General features: G+C 35.8%; 4 protein-coding genes across 10 annotated transcripts in view; 1 reads left to right on the top strand and 3 right to left on the bottom strand.

Moving 5' to 3' along the window:
- Window positions 1–16,169, bottom strand: part of LOC134804747 (protein AF-10) — a 453,368-nt gene that overhangs the window by 339,093 nt on the left and 98,106 nt on the right. The gene's annotated exons all lie outside the window — the stretch shown is intronic.
- LOC134804897 (ADP-ribosylation factor-like protein 5B) overlaps window positions 1–16,169 on the top strand; it is a 288,633-nt gene that overhangs the window by 252,365 nt on the left and 20,099 nt on the right. The window lies entirely within an intron of this gene.
- LOC134804501 (sensory neuron membrane protein 2) overlaps window positions 1–16,169 on the bottom strand; it is a 30,915-nt gene that overhangs the window by 1,486 nt on the left and 13,260 nt on the right. Inside the window, exons 5-8 of the mRNA XM_063777550.1 lie at window positions 15,266–15,510; window positions 14,854–15,035; window positions 879–997; window positions 36–161 (exon numbers count right to left, since the gene is read on the bottom strand). Of these exons, the coding sequence (XP_063633620.1) occupies window positions 36–161; window positions 879–997; window positions 14,854–15,035; window positions 15,266–15,510 (672 nt within the window). The remainder of the gene's footprint in view (window positions 1–35; window positions 162–878; window positions 998–14,853; window positions 15,036–15,265; window positions 15,511–16,169) is intronic.
- On the bottom strand, window positions 10,568–12,363 carry LOC134804500 (mucin-2-like). The gene has a single exon (XM_063777549.1). It carries the CDS (start codon window positions 12,339–12,341, stop codon window positions 10,638–10,640), a length of 1,704 nt encoding a protein of 567 aa, XP_063633619.1. The 5' UTR covers window positions 12,342–12,363; the 3' UTR covers window positions 10,568–10,637.

The following is a 16,169-nucleotide window of genomic DNA, read 5'->3' as shown; positions in this document are numbered from 1 at the left end:
TATGTAATCATATTAATAAAAAAGTTTTAGTTTACTTGCTCCAGCCAAAAGAGTGGTAGTAAAACATTTGGCAAGTTGTTAGTTGCGCTTATCTGTGGTATAGGCCGCAAGAACATATTAAATTGTACTCTCGCTGCTCCTCTTAATACAACACCAGTGTTCTGAAATAAATAAATATGTATGTTACCATGATAAATTAATAACGGGTTTTAAGTGAAGCCTTGTTTTCCCTAGTCAAAACAAGAATTTTGAAACGCCTTCGTGAAAACTAATTTTTAACTAGGATTTTTCAGTTACAACTAGTTTTCTCAAAGTGCTATGGTGAAAACTAGTTTTAAGTAATTATCCAAAATAAATTATAAAACTAGTGTTGACTATAGAACTTATTTTGCTTATTTATCATCAAAAATCATGATGATCCTGAAAAAGTGTATGTCTGAGTCATCAATTGGTAGGTACCTACAATGTTTGCCTAATATGATATCACCCTTTAGGTTAGGGCGCGTTGCGGAGAGTTAGGGTCGACAACGCGCATGTATTGTATTGTATTGTAACACCTCTGGAGTTGCAGGCGTCCATAGGCTAAGGAGACTGCTTACAATCAGGAGGGCCGTATGCTTGTTTGCCACCGACGTAGTATTAAAAAAATCTGGTTATGGCACAAGTCTTGATTTGTACGAGTAAGTATGTACTTCATTTGAGTACTACATTCGTCACTTAAAATAAAACTACATGTTAAAAAAACACAAGATATACGAGGGTATGGGATATTTCATAGTTCACTGCTGATTGCTACAATTGATTGAGTCCATCAATCGTAGTTCGGGCAAGTGGCCTGACCCTTAGTTAGTTATTGTATTATATATACTACTACTTACAGGCTCTAAGTCCATCCATATTCTATGTATTTCCTCGTCGGGTGTTATGCCAATTACACCGTTCCGATATATCGGATCAGCGTATAAGAAGTGCGGATTAGTTAATACCAAGAAACCACCTGAAATATAATGATTTTGTCAATCAGTAATAAAAAGAACAGCCTAGGAAGTCTGTAGGGTATTAGGGTATCTATCTAAAGTGTCTATGGTCCACATCATACAACTATATGGTCCAAGTTCAAGTGTGTGTATAAGAATAGAAAGATATACATACACGCATAATAATTATATCCCCGTGTAAAGTTTAAACGCGTACCTATCTAGTAATCTAAGGTACGTTATATACGAGCCTCGATGCATATGTTTTCGTCTAGTCAGACCATTTTTCGAGGTTGTCGCGTTTGTACAAAAATAATGTTTTAGTTTAAAAATCACTAAAATTTAATGCTTATACTATTGTAGTTTAATTTTATATGGTAATATTCTACAATAACTAAATCCAAATACAAGAAATACCGTTTGTACTGAAAGAAATAAAATGATTTTTATTTTTTATTTGACGGGTAGGAATACGAGTATAACTAATCCTGGGCGGCTGACGGATGCAAAATACGTCAAAATAATGTCGAACGATATACGTAATTAGTCCGTGGCGTACACGACAAAAAAGTGTATTATACGGGAAATGATGATGATGGAATTTCCTTTTGCAGAGTTGCTTCTTTTGACTCACAGATTGATTTAGGAAGGGGAGCCAACCGGATTTTTGATGCAAAATTTTGACTTAAGGCCCCCCGAAATTTGTAAAAAATTTAGTTCGGTATGTGCACAAGTTTGGTATAATTTTCGGGTAAATCAAGGATGCGGAATTCATTTCTGATATTTAATTTATACGGTTTCATATAAATAATTTGAAAAAAAAAATTAAAAATATAATTTTTCTATTTTATTTATTTCCGAATAAATGCCAAAATTTTTCTTTTTTTTATATATACACAAAAAATAAAAATTTCATGAAAAAGCCCTACTATTCCTCGTTATAAAAAGTATACACATCGCATATTTATGTCTAAAAATGTAGAGAGAAAAAAATGAAATGTAGACCTACTTTCGACCACCAGCTCACTGAATAGTATATATCTTTGAGTTACAGCTATGAGAATTACGGCGTTTGATGATGATGAGATATCCTTTAGCATAGTGAGTCCTTAGAACCCTTAGATCATTTTAGGAACGGGAGCCACCTTGATTTTTGGTGCGGTGTGGTTGAAAGGTTGAGGATGATTTGTCCCATACAATCATAAATTTATGAAAGCATCTGTTTAGGTTTCTGCATTAAGTTTGGTGTCATTATCGAGTAAATTAAAAGAAAAAAAAGAGAAATGGACTAATAATTACATTATTTCGTATTTTAAAGATTTTGCTGCCTATATATTTGTAAACACTCTTTAACATTGTTTATGCTCGGTGCACAACGTAATCCGATTTAAGGGACGTAGCTATACGGAGGAAAATAATTTAAATATTAGACAATATTTACATTATTAATTTGTATTTTGAATATTTAATTACCTAAATGATTTCTGTCTTTTGATTTACTCGAAAATGTCACCAAACTTATTGCAGAAACCTAAACAGGTGCTTGTATAAATTTTATGATTGTATCAAACCCCGACCATATCAAAAATCAAGGTGCATCTCCTTCCTAAAATGATCTAAGGGTTCTAAGGACTCACTAAGTATACTAAAAAAGGATCTCATCATCACTAAACGCCGTAAATTGCTTAGCTGTAGCTCACATCGTTGTATCTTGTTCAATGAGTAGTCGAAAGTAGGTCTACATTTTTTTTTGTTCACATTAATGTAAAATAAATATGCCATATGTATACTTTTTATAACGAGGAATAATAGGGCTTTTTCATGAAATATTTATTTTTTATGTGCATATTAAAATAAGAAAAATATAGGCTTTTATTCGGAAAAAAAATACATAGATATTTTTTATTTTTCAATTATTTCAAATTATTTATATGAAACCGTATAAATTAAATATCAGGAACGATTTAGCATCCTTGAGTTACACGAAAATGATACCAAACATAGCAAAACTTTATTTATTACAAATTTCGGGGAGCACCCCCCCTTAAGTCAAAATTTTGCATCAAAAATTCGATTGGCTCCCCTTCCTAAATCAATCTGTGAGTCAAAAGGTGCAACTCTGCAAAAGGAAATTCCATCATCATCATTTGCCGTATAATTAAGTTAACACCAGGGACTAAATATGGATATTATGGATATGACTACAATTGGTTTAAAACAAGAGAACGTGTTGCAAGAAACCTAGAGTTAGACCAAGAAAAGTCTGCAGCGATTTTGATAGACTACGCAGTGCTAGTGTTATTTTAAACGTCAAAGTTCTGTGAAATTATGAAGTATTAAATAACACTTGCCCTGCGTGGGCTATCAAAATCGCTGCAGACTTTTCTTGGTGTTACTCATTAGAATTTTATTGTTGAAGTGTGGTTGAAGTAAATAATTAGGTATATTGTTTTCTATATTATAGTAGTAGCGGTTGACCAAAATCAGCTGATGGTGTTAAAGGTATGAAAATCGGCACGATTAATCTTTAGGCCATTTGAATCAATTTGACCCGTAGCACCAAAAAAGAAAAACAAACGGAAAGGAGTTATTACGTCATCTTTTTTTTGTATGGAAAAATAAAAAAAATTGTTAAGAAACCTATCGTGTGTGATATTAAATGAAAGGGCATTTTGAGCCGGTTCTAAAAATATATCACATTATTATATTTCTGTCACTTGCATTCAATTAAAATTAAAATAATTTTCATAACATACCATGTTTGGGCTCCTCCAGATACGAAACCGTTGAATTATTTTTTGTAAAATGTACCTCAAGTAATATCCAATATCCTCATATCTAACCCCAAGAAATTAATTTCGAAAATATTTAGTTTTAGTATTTTTTTATTATTACAAATTGTGATCTATCAATCTATCAATGAAACGGCCTCCTAGCCTACCAGGGCTTGTATACATGTGTATATGGGCATTTATTTGTGTGATGATGATGATGAACACACAAATAAATGCCCTTATCAGGATTCGACCCTGGGACCTCCTGCTTCATAGGCAGGGTCACTATCGACCAGGCTAGGAGGCCGTTTCATAGATAGATTGATAGATCACAATTTGTAATAATAAAAAATTTAAAACAAATACTAAAACTAAAAATTTTCGAAATTATGTTCTTAGGGTTAGATATGAGGATATTGGGTATTACTTGAGGTATATTTTGCAAAAAATAATTCAACGGTTTCGTATCTGGAGGAGCCCAAACTTGGTATGTTTTGAAAAATATTTTTATTTTAATTGAATGCAGGTGACGGAAATATAATAATGTGATACATTTTTAGAACTAGCTTAAATTCCCTTTCATTTAATACCATCACGATAGGTTTCTTAACATTTTTTTTTATTTTACCATACAAAAAAAAGATGACGTTATAACTCCTTTCCGTTTGTTTTTCTTTTTTGGTGCTATGGGTCAAATTGATTCAAATGGCCTAAAGATTAATCGTGCCGATTTTCATACCTTTAACACCATTTGCAGCTGATTCCCGAATTTCAGGCTGTACCGCTATCACTATTAGATATTTTCAGTCCATTCCTTTTATATTTCACCTAAGTATATTGGGAAAATGACCCCTCTACATTCTACATCTACAGATGTAAGAGGTGCGTATTCATAACTTCACCGTTATTTGGAATTAACTGATACCTTTATTTAAAAAATGCATATCTTTTTTTAATACAGTTGCTCAAAAAGTGCTACTTTACGTAGCTGTTTAGCGTTCGCAAAGTTGTTTTTCGCGAACTAGTGTTTTTTTCTTTCCCAGCTTTTTTAAATTTAATTCTGACCGTATTTGATACTGTCCACACCAAAGAGCTTGGATGTTCAAAAACTTAATATATATTTATTTTGCCATTGGACATATATTACGTACGTAAAAGTATTGTTACACGATATAAAGTAAATATTTATTTGTTATTATATAAATAAAGCGTTCGAAAATGTGATATTTCACTAAATAAACTTTTTTATTATTTGGTTGAATGGAACTATCATTGCCACGATGGCTGTCGTTAACAGAAAAAATGAAATTTAAAAAGTATAACCGGCGCCCGCCATATTTACTTGAAATTTAGTTGTATCAAAATAATTATCTTAAATTGCAAGTGTAAAAGTGTTTTTGTATTAAATGAGTTAATGTGATTAATTGAGGCAATGTAAATCAACGCTGAACGTAGTTTACAGTGATGAATAATATACAATATCATTCAAGTTCAAGGGAAAATTCGTAAATGTAAGTGTAATACTCATGTTACCAACATTTGTTTTACTGTGATTTTTTCGCAAATGTATTAAAAAACGTCGTTCAATGTACGTGTGGTAGTGTTATTATTTACTTGTCCTGTGTCTTTTATTCGCCTACGGCTCATAAAAGACATCTCGGGACTCGTAAATAATAACATACTTTTCACACTTGCATTGAAATGTACTATTAACGACCAACATACTACGCGTACGGCAACAGCTACTGAGGGATATCAGGAATGCATGCAAATTAACACAACGTACAATTGTACATGCAGATATACCTACTTATTGTAAAGTATTTGTAAATAAGGGCCTAATCAAAAGTAGCTTAAGGTTACATAGCCAAATCATGTCAATGTCAATCGCACTTGCTCGTAAACGTTGTCGTCATAGCACGCTATAGCGATATTTTTCAAACTCGATGGGACAGAGGTGTATCTTCATATAATTTATAACCTAAAAACTTCAAATCTCGCAAAAGAGTAATTATTGAGATGACATCTGTAAGCGTACCCATCGAGTTTGTAAAATACTTACTTATAGGCATAATTAAAATAATAAGTAGGTACTTTAACAAAGTATAAGTCACAAGTTAATGACCTATACCTAGTTCGTTTTTTTAGCAATAGAAATAAGGTAAACAATCTTGATGTGTCTTTTAATTGAAAAACACATTTTAAAAATAAGTTACGGCAAATATGTAACAATTATGAATCTAATACGATCATTTATATTCTTCTGCTTTCATAAATAATAGTTACTGATTTTTAAAAAGCGTTTTTCTATTAAAAGACATGACAAGATCGCTTACCTTCTTTCAAGTTCTTTCTAATGCTAAAAAAACGAACTATAGTATTAGGTATTAGGTTTTTATTCCTTAAGACACCTTCCGCATATAGGTCTGTCATTAACAAGGTTTTGTGTACATCGGCTCAAATAATGCAACAACCTAAAAAAGTAGATAAGTAACTAATGCTAGTGTGAATTAAGTACTAGTGTAGTAAATGAAGCAAGTTGTTGTATGGAGACCCATGCATTAATTTCTCAGTCAATGAAATTTAGCTTGGTTATTGTATAGTATGAGCCGAGACTAACATTATATATATCCAAAAAAAACACTCCTAAGTTAGGTAAAAACACAAATCTGATTATATATTGAACCGAGTAATTCCTCAGTCCAAAATTATTTTACAAAATAAGTTATTTGTATCAGTATGTGATACTAGAAAAAAATCTAAAAGTTTTGTCAAACATGAGAATATTTTTTTATGATACTTCCGTTTTTTGACGCTCATTTTCATCGGAAAATTGCTTTGTCATTTTTTTCTTCTTATATGATCTTAGAATATAATTTGGCGCAGTGGGTAAAAAAATCCAAAAAAAATGCGTATCGAAATGTATGTATTATAGAACTATTAAAAACTGAGAGTGGAAAATTTTTAGATTTTCATTTTGTAGGTATAAAACGGCAATAAAATGGCATTCCAGTGAAAAAAATTAGACTGAGCAATTTTCCGGTCCAAGACACGCCAAAAAAAATTATTTTATTAATACTGGTATTTCTGCTGGGATATTTTTTTGATATTTCATATATTGTTGCAATACGTTACTTGAATATGTCTGGTGAAGAAAGTTTGAACGGAGCATTTTTCCGTAAAAAGATATTAACGATTTAAGACTTTAGGTATTTACTTTAATTCTATTATTATTATTCTTTGGAAATTTATACAATACTTTTTATTTATTGATACTTTATCATACTGTAAAGTTGTTTCTGGCTGAGGAATTACTGCGGGGTCCACTACCTTTATTTACTACATTATACGTCTGAAAATCTATTTGTAAAACCAAATTAAAACGCATAAAACGATTTGAATATACATAGTTAATCGTTCTCAATGAGACGCAAAATCTACCGGAGAAAACTTTTGTACACACAAAAGGTAGTTTCAATGGCTGATTATACTCGTATTCCTTCATTAATTATTTGAGATTTTAGTCATAGATATTTAACATGCTGTCAAAAACAAATAATATCACATCTATATATAGTACTAAATTGCGTTAGATCACGTTTATCGTCTACTGCTATGAGAGTAGACTTAATCTTATATCTTATATCTTATAGGGTTGGCCGAAATTATTTACAATAGCTACTAGGCTTGTGACGGTCATGAACTAAGAACTGTTAAGAATGAAATCCCGTCAAGGACCGAAAGGAACTAAATCTTTTTACACGCTCTTAATCGGTATTTAGGTCCTTTCGTTCAGTGGGATTGGTGAGCGCTTGAAATGAGTGAATCAGAAAATAGACTGAACGAAATGGTTCACAATGACGCTGTCACGAGTGCGAACGAGATAAAAGAGTGACAAACAGTCCAAAACCTGAAAAGTATGAAGAAAATTCAAATATTTTTTCTACATTTTTTATTTTATTTTATTGTCTCTAGCTTTTTGATGTTTAACCGTCATATAGTATCGTACAACTTGAATCGTAATTCTGTTGCCAAAAATTTAGAAAAAAAAACTACTGTAAAATCGATTCATACATTCCCAGCTCTCAAAGACCGAACTGAACTAAAGGAACTAAAAGACCGAACTAGTTCGTTTGACCGATTGACCGAGAGCAGAGCGCTCTCTGTAGTGACCGAGCAGGCACAAGCCTAATAGCTACAAATAAACTTGTAGGTACTATACATGTGTGAGATTACAGAGTAAGAGGTAAACTTGCATGTGTGAACTATTTTAACTTTCTGTTGGTCCGGACTATACAAAGGCGTTAAGTAAGGTAAAGGGTTCAAAAAACACCATGTAAACAGTACCTGAGTGCAAAAGAGTGGTTTAGTTTTAGGTAATGTCGCCACTTTTATAGACCACCATAGACATATTTCGGTTCTTTTGGCTTCAAGTATAAATAATAAATGTATAAATAATAATAAAGTTAGGAATACTAGTTCTGTTGGGTAGTGACAGCCCTAGCAGAACCGGCCCCACTGGACCTGCGCTTGATTAACTTGCTTTCCACGGAGGTGTCTCATACACATGAATATTAATCGCGAACATTAACTTTGGAAAATGATTGCCACGGTAAACCGAAAGGTCACCATCAATCACGCCCGATATTATGAGACTCAGGTAGGGTAAACCGTCTATTACTGGCCACCTTATACTAAAGCGAATTCTGTTTAATATTCATAAAATCCATGTAAATTTTCAGAACTAACGTTATTTGGTTTACTTAATTTGTGTGAATAAATAAATAAATATAACATTTAAGTACCTAACATACATATTATTAAATTTTGTTGCTAAATGTTGTAGTGCAAATAAAATAAATCATGACTTAAAGATACGTAAGACTATCCCGTTCTGTCAGTTATCCCCACCACTCGTGCCCAATCCAGTTTAATATTAGATTCATGATGTTACTCGAATGTTCATGCGAAGTTTCATGTCATTTCAGCAAGTCGTTTTAAAATGAGAGCGTTGCTTCGATTTTATGGAGGCGGCTACTTGTGACTCTTAAACGATGAATATGGAAGTCTCTTTCTGAAAGGCTCAATATTCGTTGTTTATTTATTACATGCACAATAATATTTAACTCGTCGACCTAATCAACGGGGTACTTCTATACCTATTATAAAAGTTAATATCTAACTTGAAACATGTAAAAATTATACGTATTACTTAATATTAGCGTATTTAATAAGTATGACATTCCAGCAACAACTATTAATTATATCAAAGAGATATTAATACTAGAAGAGCTAAAAAGTAGGGATGTACCGACTAGTCGCCGACTATCCGGCCACATTTGTAGTCGGCGACTAGTCGAAAAAATGGCCGATTAGTCGGCACTTTATTAGTGAAAGAAAAACAGAAAAAAAGGAAATCAACAGTCAATATTTACCGTATGTTTTATGTTTATTTTACTAAAATACCTATTCAGGGTGCAAACGAAAACTTTTGTTCATATAATGGACCGTTTGATCGTTATCGTATGTTGGTGGGCTGGTGTTTTCCTCTACAGATCGATCTCAACTGATTCTCGTGTAATTTTATTTGCAAGTTCGATAGTTATATTTTTTATTATTATTCAGTTTTTGTTTTTTTTTTAATGGTGGAGCCATGAGGAACTATTAATGTTAATGCAAAATTTAGAGACTTAGGGCAAGTTGCTAGTAAAGACGCTGACCACAGGGGATAAGTTCTTAACTGGCGACTACGTACGGGAAAGAGAGCCTTGGAAATACCTCCTACAAGCTGTACTGACGGTCTGCTCAGGATCGTAAAATAAAAGAACTAAAGACAGAAATTGAACGAGGATTCTTGTGATAGTTAGGTCTTTGAATCTGTAGAGAACACCTTTTAGCCAAGCTAAATTATGATGAATAGCGCAACCAAAGGAGCAAAACTATTGTTTTTCACCTGAGTTTATACGATACTAATGATCTGGCCGACTAGGCGACTAGTCGGCCGACTAATCGGCCATGATGATTATGATGAATACCGCAACCAAAGGAGCAAAACTATTGTTTTTCACCTGAGTTTATACGGTAGTAATGATCTGGCCGACTAGGCGACTAGTCGGCCGACTAATCGACCATTCGAGCGCCGATTAGTCGGCTAGTCGGCCAAATCAATAGTCGGTACATCACTACTAAAAAGTCTCAGAAAAAATCGTGCCTAGAATATGTCAGCTGAAGTAGATGCTGCTGCATGGCCCTTGTATTTACATGATAATAAATATCTTACAAGGTAGCTCTGCTTGTCAAAAGTTGGCGTTTGACAATTCAGTTAAGTACCACAAAATACCTATACCTATGTCGCAGCAGTGGCGTAGCGTGGCGTAGTAATTCGGACCAAATTTACGCGTAAAAGTTGTTGCGCGTTAAATGCAGGGGTGTTTTTAATAGGTGTTTTATTCCCACACAGATTTTTGACCTGTTAGATACGCGGGGGCATTGACAAATTAATACGATTCAGGTGTAAGTAATATTGTAATCATTTTATAGTTTATACATCGAAAATTTCTACACTACCAATTATATACTTGGAACGCCATGTATGTTGTATGCCACAATTCGTAGAACCAAGTGCGTCATCATGGGAAAAGGTTAAAATATACATTCTGTCGGACCTGTTCTTCATTTTCTCACGAACGACGCGATCCATTTTAAAACACTGATCTGTCTGTATGTACGTAAACACGACACAACATTGTAAATAAGAAGTTTTTTAATAATTTAATAAGGCAGTAAATATTTTTTTGTTCAATTATACAAAACTAAGAACCAATTAAGTCATGTATATGTATAATTTAATTCGTCTATTTAGCAGCGAGAGCACGCGGCACTAATATCACTTTATCCTGAATTCCTGAGCACCGTTGCGCTTCCAGGGCGTCGCTGGGGACGTGGTGCCGTCCGCAAAAATACGTCTTCTGTAAACACTGTCGCTTTCAGTGGCAAACTTAAATGTTATTAATTTCGGTTCTTTTGGCTTCAAGTATAAATCAAATATAGCATTTCGTTGCGAATTTCGCGGGTCTCCGCTAGAGTGTGCAGCACTTTCAGAAGTTAAGGTTCTCCAATGCCTGGAACTACTGCTGGTTGTTGTTCTTGGATTAGTGACACTTCTCGGAGTAGTGGTGAGAGTAATTGGCATTTTAAAACTGCTTGTTGTGAAGCTGTTTCGAGACGTGGCTTTGTTCCGAGGTTTAGTCGTATATGCGGTTGTAATTTTACTACGACCTGTGAAAGTATTTGGAGTTGTGGTCGTAATCAAACTTGTGATATTATCACGGGCTGACCGGTTCTTACTTGGCATTACAGTAGATGTAGATACTATGGTCCTTGCAGAAAAAGTCCTGCTGGTTGCAAATGTTTTAAAAGCGCCTTTAGGGATGGAAGTCGTTGGTGGTTCTGGTGTCGTAGTTAATCTGAAACTGGAAATAGGATTCTCCGTGGTTGGTATTCTACATCCAACACAACGGAATCGCTTTTTAGAGGCGTCTTTATCGGATAGGGCCGGCATTCCATTTAATAACTCGTCAGATTTAGAATTTCTTATTAATGAAGTGCGATACAAATTAGTCGTCCTATCAGGAGGTCTTCCTGTGGTGGTAGTTTTAACAGTTCTTGGCATTATTGTCTGCTTTGGTTTCGCGGTGGTGGTGCTTGGCGACGGTAGAGTGTGCCTACTGCTGCTTGAAGAAGTCAATATTTTACTGGTACCCGGTCCAAGTTTATTGAAATTATTTACAGTTGTTCTTGCAGGTTTATCGGTCACAAATTTATTTCTTAATTCATTTTTGTCTATTCTTTTTGACTGGTCTAACTCATGTAAGGCGAAAGTCGAAGTGGGTGGTGACTCTGTCTTTTGATGTGTTCGTAGTCCGAAAACTGGAGGTGATAAATCATCGATGTTGCTAAAGTGCGTTACTTGCCATTTACTTTCATAATTTTTGTCTTGAAAGTCTATTTCATTTCTACTATGCCCAGACTTTGAAGTCATGGAGATGTACGGTGGTAGTAATTCGTCGATGCTTTGATTTAATCGCAATGTTAAATTTGTTGTTCTGGGAATGTCTAAGGCACGTGATTTTTCCATTGGTTTAGTACTTGCGTTTTTTAAGGTATCGTCGCAGTCAGCAAGATATTTTTTGGTGTTATGCTTGCAGTGTTGAGGGTAGACAACCCACGCCAAGAAGCCGTCACCCTGCAGCCTGGTGTGCTCCTCGTATACATGCAGCGCACATGCCACGTCATCGGAGATGTCGTCGTCGCGCAGGGCCTCGCATGAAAGCCCGCAAGCCTTGCCGTCGCCGCACCAGTACAGCTCGCTGATCTGCAGCAGGCCGTGGTCCAAGCTGTGGGGATTGCGGGCGGCGGTATCGAAGCGAGACTCGTGAAACGCGATGCAGACCCAGGTGGCGACGTGATCAGCGCGCACACCGAGGCCGCGCAGGTTGCGCGCTAACTCGCAGCGCTCGTAAACGCGTGCGCCGGCGCCGGCGATCCACAGCGCGAGCACTACGAACGTCCACCACGCGGCTCCGAGCATCGCGAGGCGATTGCGCTCAAAGCGCGCGAGCGCTCTTTTTTATTTTTACAGCCACCTGCGGCGACCCGCATTCGGTATGAATCGAAGGCACTTTATTAACCGTAATGTTAATCGCTCTTTGGATTAGGGTCCCGACTTTGAGGAAAAAAAATTGCTACAACATTTCAATTTGTTATCTTAACTCTTACAGAGCGATGGCAGGACGTTAAAAGGACGACATGGCTGGTCACGGCGGTTCACCTTGAAGAAGCGCGTCATCGAAGGCGCAGCGGTACTCATCCGATATAACATGTTTGGCCGAATAGCCTAAAAATACGTAATGTCTAGTCCCACCGCTTAAGCAGGTAAATAAGCTTCTTAAATAGTTCTCTAATTTTGGGCATTGATACGAAATAAACGGATGGGTATCAATATTCAATACCTATCATCGTTCTTGTTAGTTAAACCGCATGTTCTAAAATAATTTCAAACTAAAGACTGGTAACTATACAGGAAGTATCAAATGTCACAAAAAAGAGGAGGTGTATGTACCTACTCGTCTACCTATGCGTAGAGTAAACATTGCGGCTTCCGCCGCGCGCGGGTCAAGCGGTGACCCTTTGGCCTTAGGTGCCTAATATTAGTAATATTACGCTCGGAAGTATTAGCACAATCATTAACACGTCATGTACGAGTAAACCAATACGTCTGACAGAAGAACTTAACGCACAAGAAGTCATAAATCGTTTAAGTTCAATCATAACCCGTTTTAACACCATTTTGTTAACACGATTATGCACTGAGCTTTTATTTACTGTAAATTAGCCTTATACGTATACCGGGTGTGGCCTGTAACATGAGCAAAAAATTAAACTGTAGGCTGTACTCCTCATACTGACCAACATTTGTTCAGCGACTTTTAAAAATAACTTGTGGTTTGATTTTTTTTAAGACGCAATGTATTGCGAATTTTGTTATGTTTAAGGCGTGACAAGCAACGTCAATCACACTTATATGGCGTGGCGATGGCGTCCATTGAAGATAATATTTATTTTGTATGAAAAATAGGGAGTCTAAATGCTTCATAATTTTTAAAAGTTGTAGAACAAAAGTGTCACCGTTTGAGGAGTACAATCTACGTTTTAATTCTTTGCTCGTGTTACAGGCCACACCGTGTATAGCTAGTTTATAGATGAATATATACTGCCTATTTAAAAAATAATGCATATATAGCTAACATTGCCGCAAACAATCATAACATCTACATAAGGAAATAATAATTAAGATTATGTTTCTTTGCCTAGAACAGGTAATCGACATGCAATATGATCTGTGCATGCTAATTAAGAGCCATGTGAGCCTACAAAGACTTCCTGTCATCAGCTTATGTGATTTCGAACTCCATACCTGTGAATTAACCAGTTATAGTTTTCAGTTTTTTATTAGGTATTTATCTTGACGTTTCGAGCGTGATATTACGTTCTTGGGGGACTTCCCATAATCAAAGTTTTTTAGTATGACCTTTAAAGTCACTACGCAAATTCTTTTCATTTTCGAAACGGTTTAGTCAACTATAATGAAATTGACCAATCACAGCTCGCCGCGGTCAAGAGGACGAAAGAAAACGATAGTTTGCTTCATAAGTCAGAAACGCACATGTGACACCCTTAATATAGCAACATCGATAGACTACGAAAACCGCTTAGCGTTGCTTGTTAGTCTCTGTAGCCTACGGTGACCAACATCGTGAAAAAAATTGAATTTATCATGGAGTAAGTACCAGGGTCTCATGAGTTATACGAGAAGGTGTCGCTGACTAACCCGCCGGGCCGCGGCCGCCGGAGCACGTACGAGTAGGTATGAAGGTACCGCGGCTGCTCGCGTATCTTAGCTGTATACTTTTGGTTTATTTACCTATATGATTCTACTAATTAAAAGTTTTATTTTTGTTGACTCGTAGAAAAAGTATTTTTTCTACTCGTCGACTGTAGAGTTCTTGAATTAAGATTTCGTATACCAAACTGCAATTGTGTACTTTTAATGTATGGGCTCCCAATTCAACTATAATATCAAGCACTCAGCAAGTTTCGTGGCCTTAACACGGTACTCGACTGAAAAGCTCTCCATTATATCACGATTGTATACAATTCTAGTATAAAATAGTGATATACATAATCAAGCTTTTCAATCTCGTACCCAACAAGGCCACTATTAAGCAAGCTTCGTGGCCTTAACAAGGTACTTACTCGACTGAAAAGCTCTCCATTATATCACGATTGTATAAAATAATATAAACATGGAACACGGAAACTCGATTGAAGCGCTACCTGCGTCAGGCTCTTTGCGCATTTAACCACATTTTTTTTTCTCCATACTATTTTTTATATTTAAGGGGGTCTTTCTACGTGGTTTATCATTAAATTCGGTTCAGTAGGTATTCAAACCGTAAAACAGTAACCTACAGTGTTTCGAACCGTAAGATATGTACTTTTTAGAGCAACAACAACATACAGTAATAAAATAAAGAACTAACCAACGCAAGAGTAAAGCTCCTGAGCGCCCGTGAGCAAGCAGCCGTCAGGGCCGGTAATGCCGCGCGTCAGGTTCAGGCAGTAGCAGCCCTCGTGGTTGTCCAAGAACCACTCTTTCGACCCGTATCGCCACACCGGCACACCGCGGTGTGTGAACGAGGTCTCGTAGCGAAGCTCCACGGACCTGACAATTAAACAATTGCTTTTAACAATTAGGGCTGATTTAGACGGCGCGCGAACTCGCATGCGATTTTAGTTACCTTGCGGACTGTTGGTTACGCCCAATTCAACCGACCAATCAAAACCCGCAATGGTATGAAACTCGCATGCGAGTTCTCGCATCGTCTAAATCAGCCCTTATAAATGATATATTATTCAAGATCAAACAATAACATTTACGAGCTAAATACTCACCTACAAATATCAGGGTTGAAGGCATAAACCGGACGGTCTTTTTCCAAGAAGGGCGGAAATATTCCTCCGTCAGTCCCCTGGAGAGTATTGCATATGTTAGGCTCGTGTTCATCAAGAGAGCCGTCTTCTCCCTCGGGCCACAATCGGAGACGGTAGCTGTTGTCGTAAGTGATGATGCGGCCCACGTCACGGGCATCGTCGAGCCCGCGATACACTTGGAAGTTTGCTGACGGTAAGGTATTTTTCTGAGAACATAAAAAATGTTTAGCTTTGTATAATCGAACATACCTGATGCGATTATCTGAGGAACAAAATCACAAAATGTAGGTACACAGTCGTAAAACATTTTAACACTAAGCACATATACTATTTTTACAGTTTTACTCATAAACCTTGTCATTTCTATGCGTCAACGCAACCGGGTGTCATTGCTTAGAGATGGAAGTTCTCCGAAAAATATCGCTCAGTGAAAAATACTCGGGTTAAACGAATATACCTATACCTTAATTATAAATAATATCTATTCAATCAGCAGTATTTTAAGATCAGCACTAATTATTGTGCATGTCGGCGATCTCAAATTGAGAGATCAGTATCAATACAGGACGGACCAAAAAAAATTGCACTTTTTAAAAATCCATAAAAATAATACTATAGGTAAATGCTAAAGACTCTTTTTAATATTTTCAGCCTAACATAAATGTAATGTTTTTTTTAAACAAATAACATCACCCAGATGACCTGCGCCCAGAGTTGGGCAAAAATAACTTGAATAAGAATAAGAATAAAAACAGAAATTTTATTCTTATTCAAATCGATTTGAATTAGAATTATTCTTGCACTAGTTATTTTAGAATAAAATTAAGGTGAATAAATCATGTGACTTTTATATTAAAACTGAATA

This window comes from Cydia splendana, chromosome Z (assembly GCF_910591565.1).
Source record: "Cydia splendana chromosome Z, ilCydSple1.2, whole genome shotgun sequence".
In the NCBI taxonomy this organism is placed as follows: Eukaryota; Metazoa; Arthropoda; class Insecta; order Lepidoptera; family Tortricidae; genus Cydia; species Cydia splendana.
Note: the sequence above shows the minus strand (reverse complement) of the source record. Positions and strands in the feature narration are given on the sequence as shown.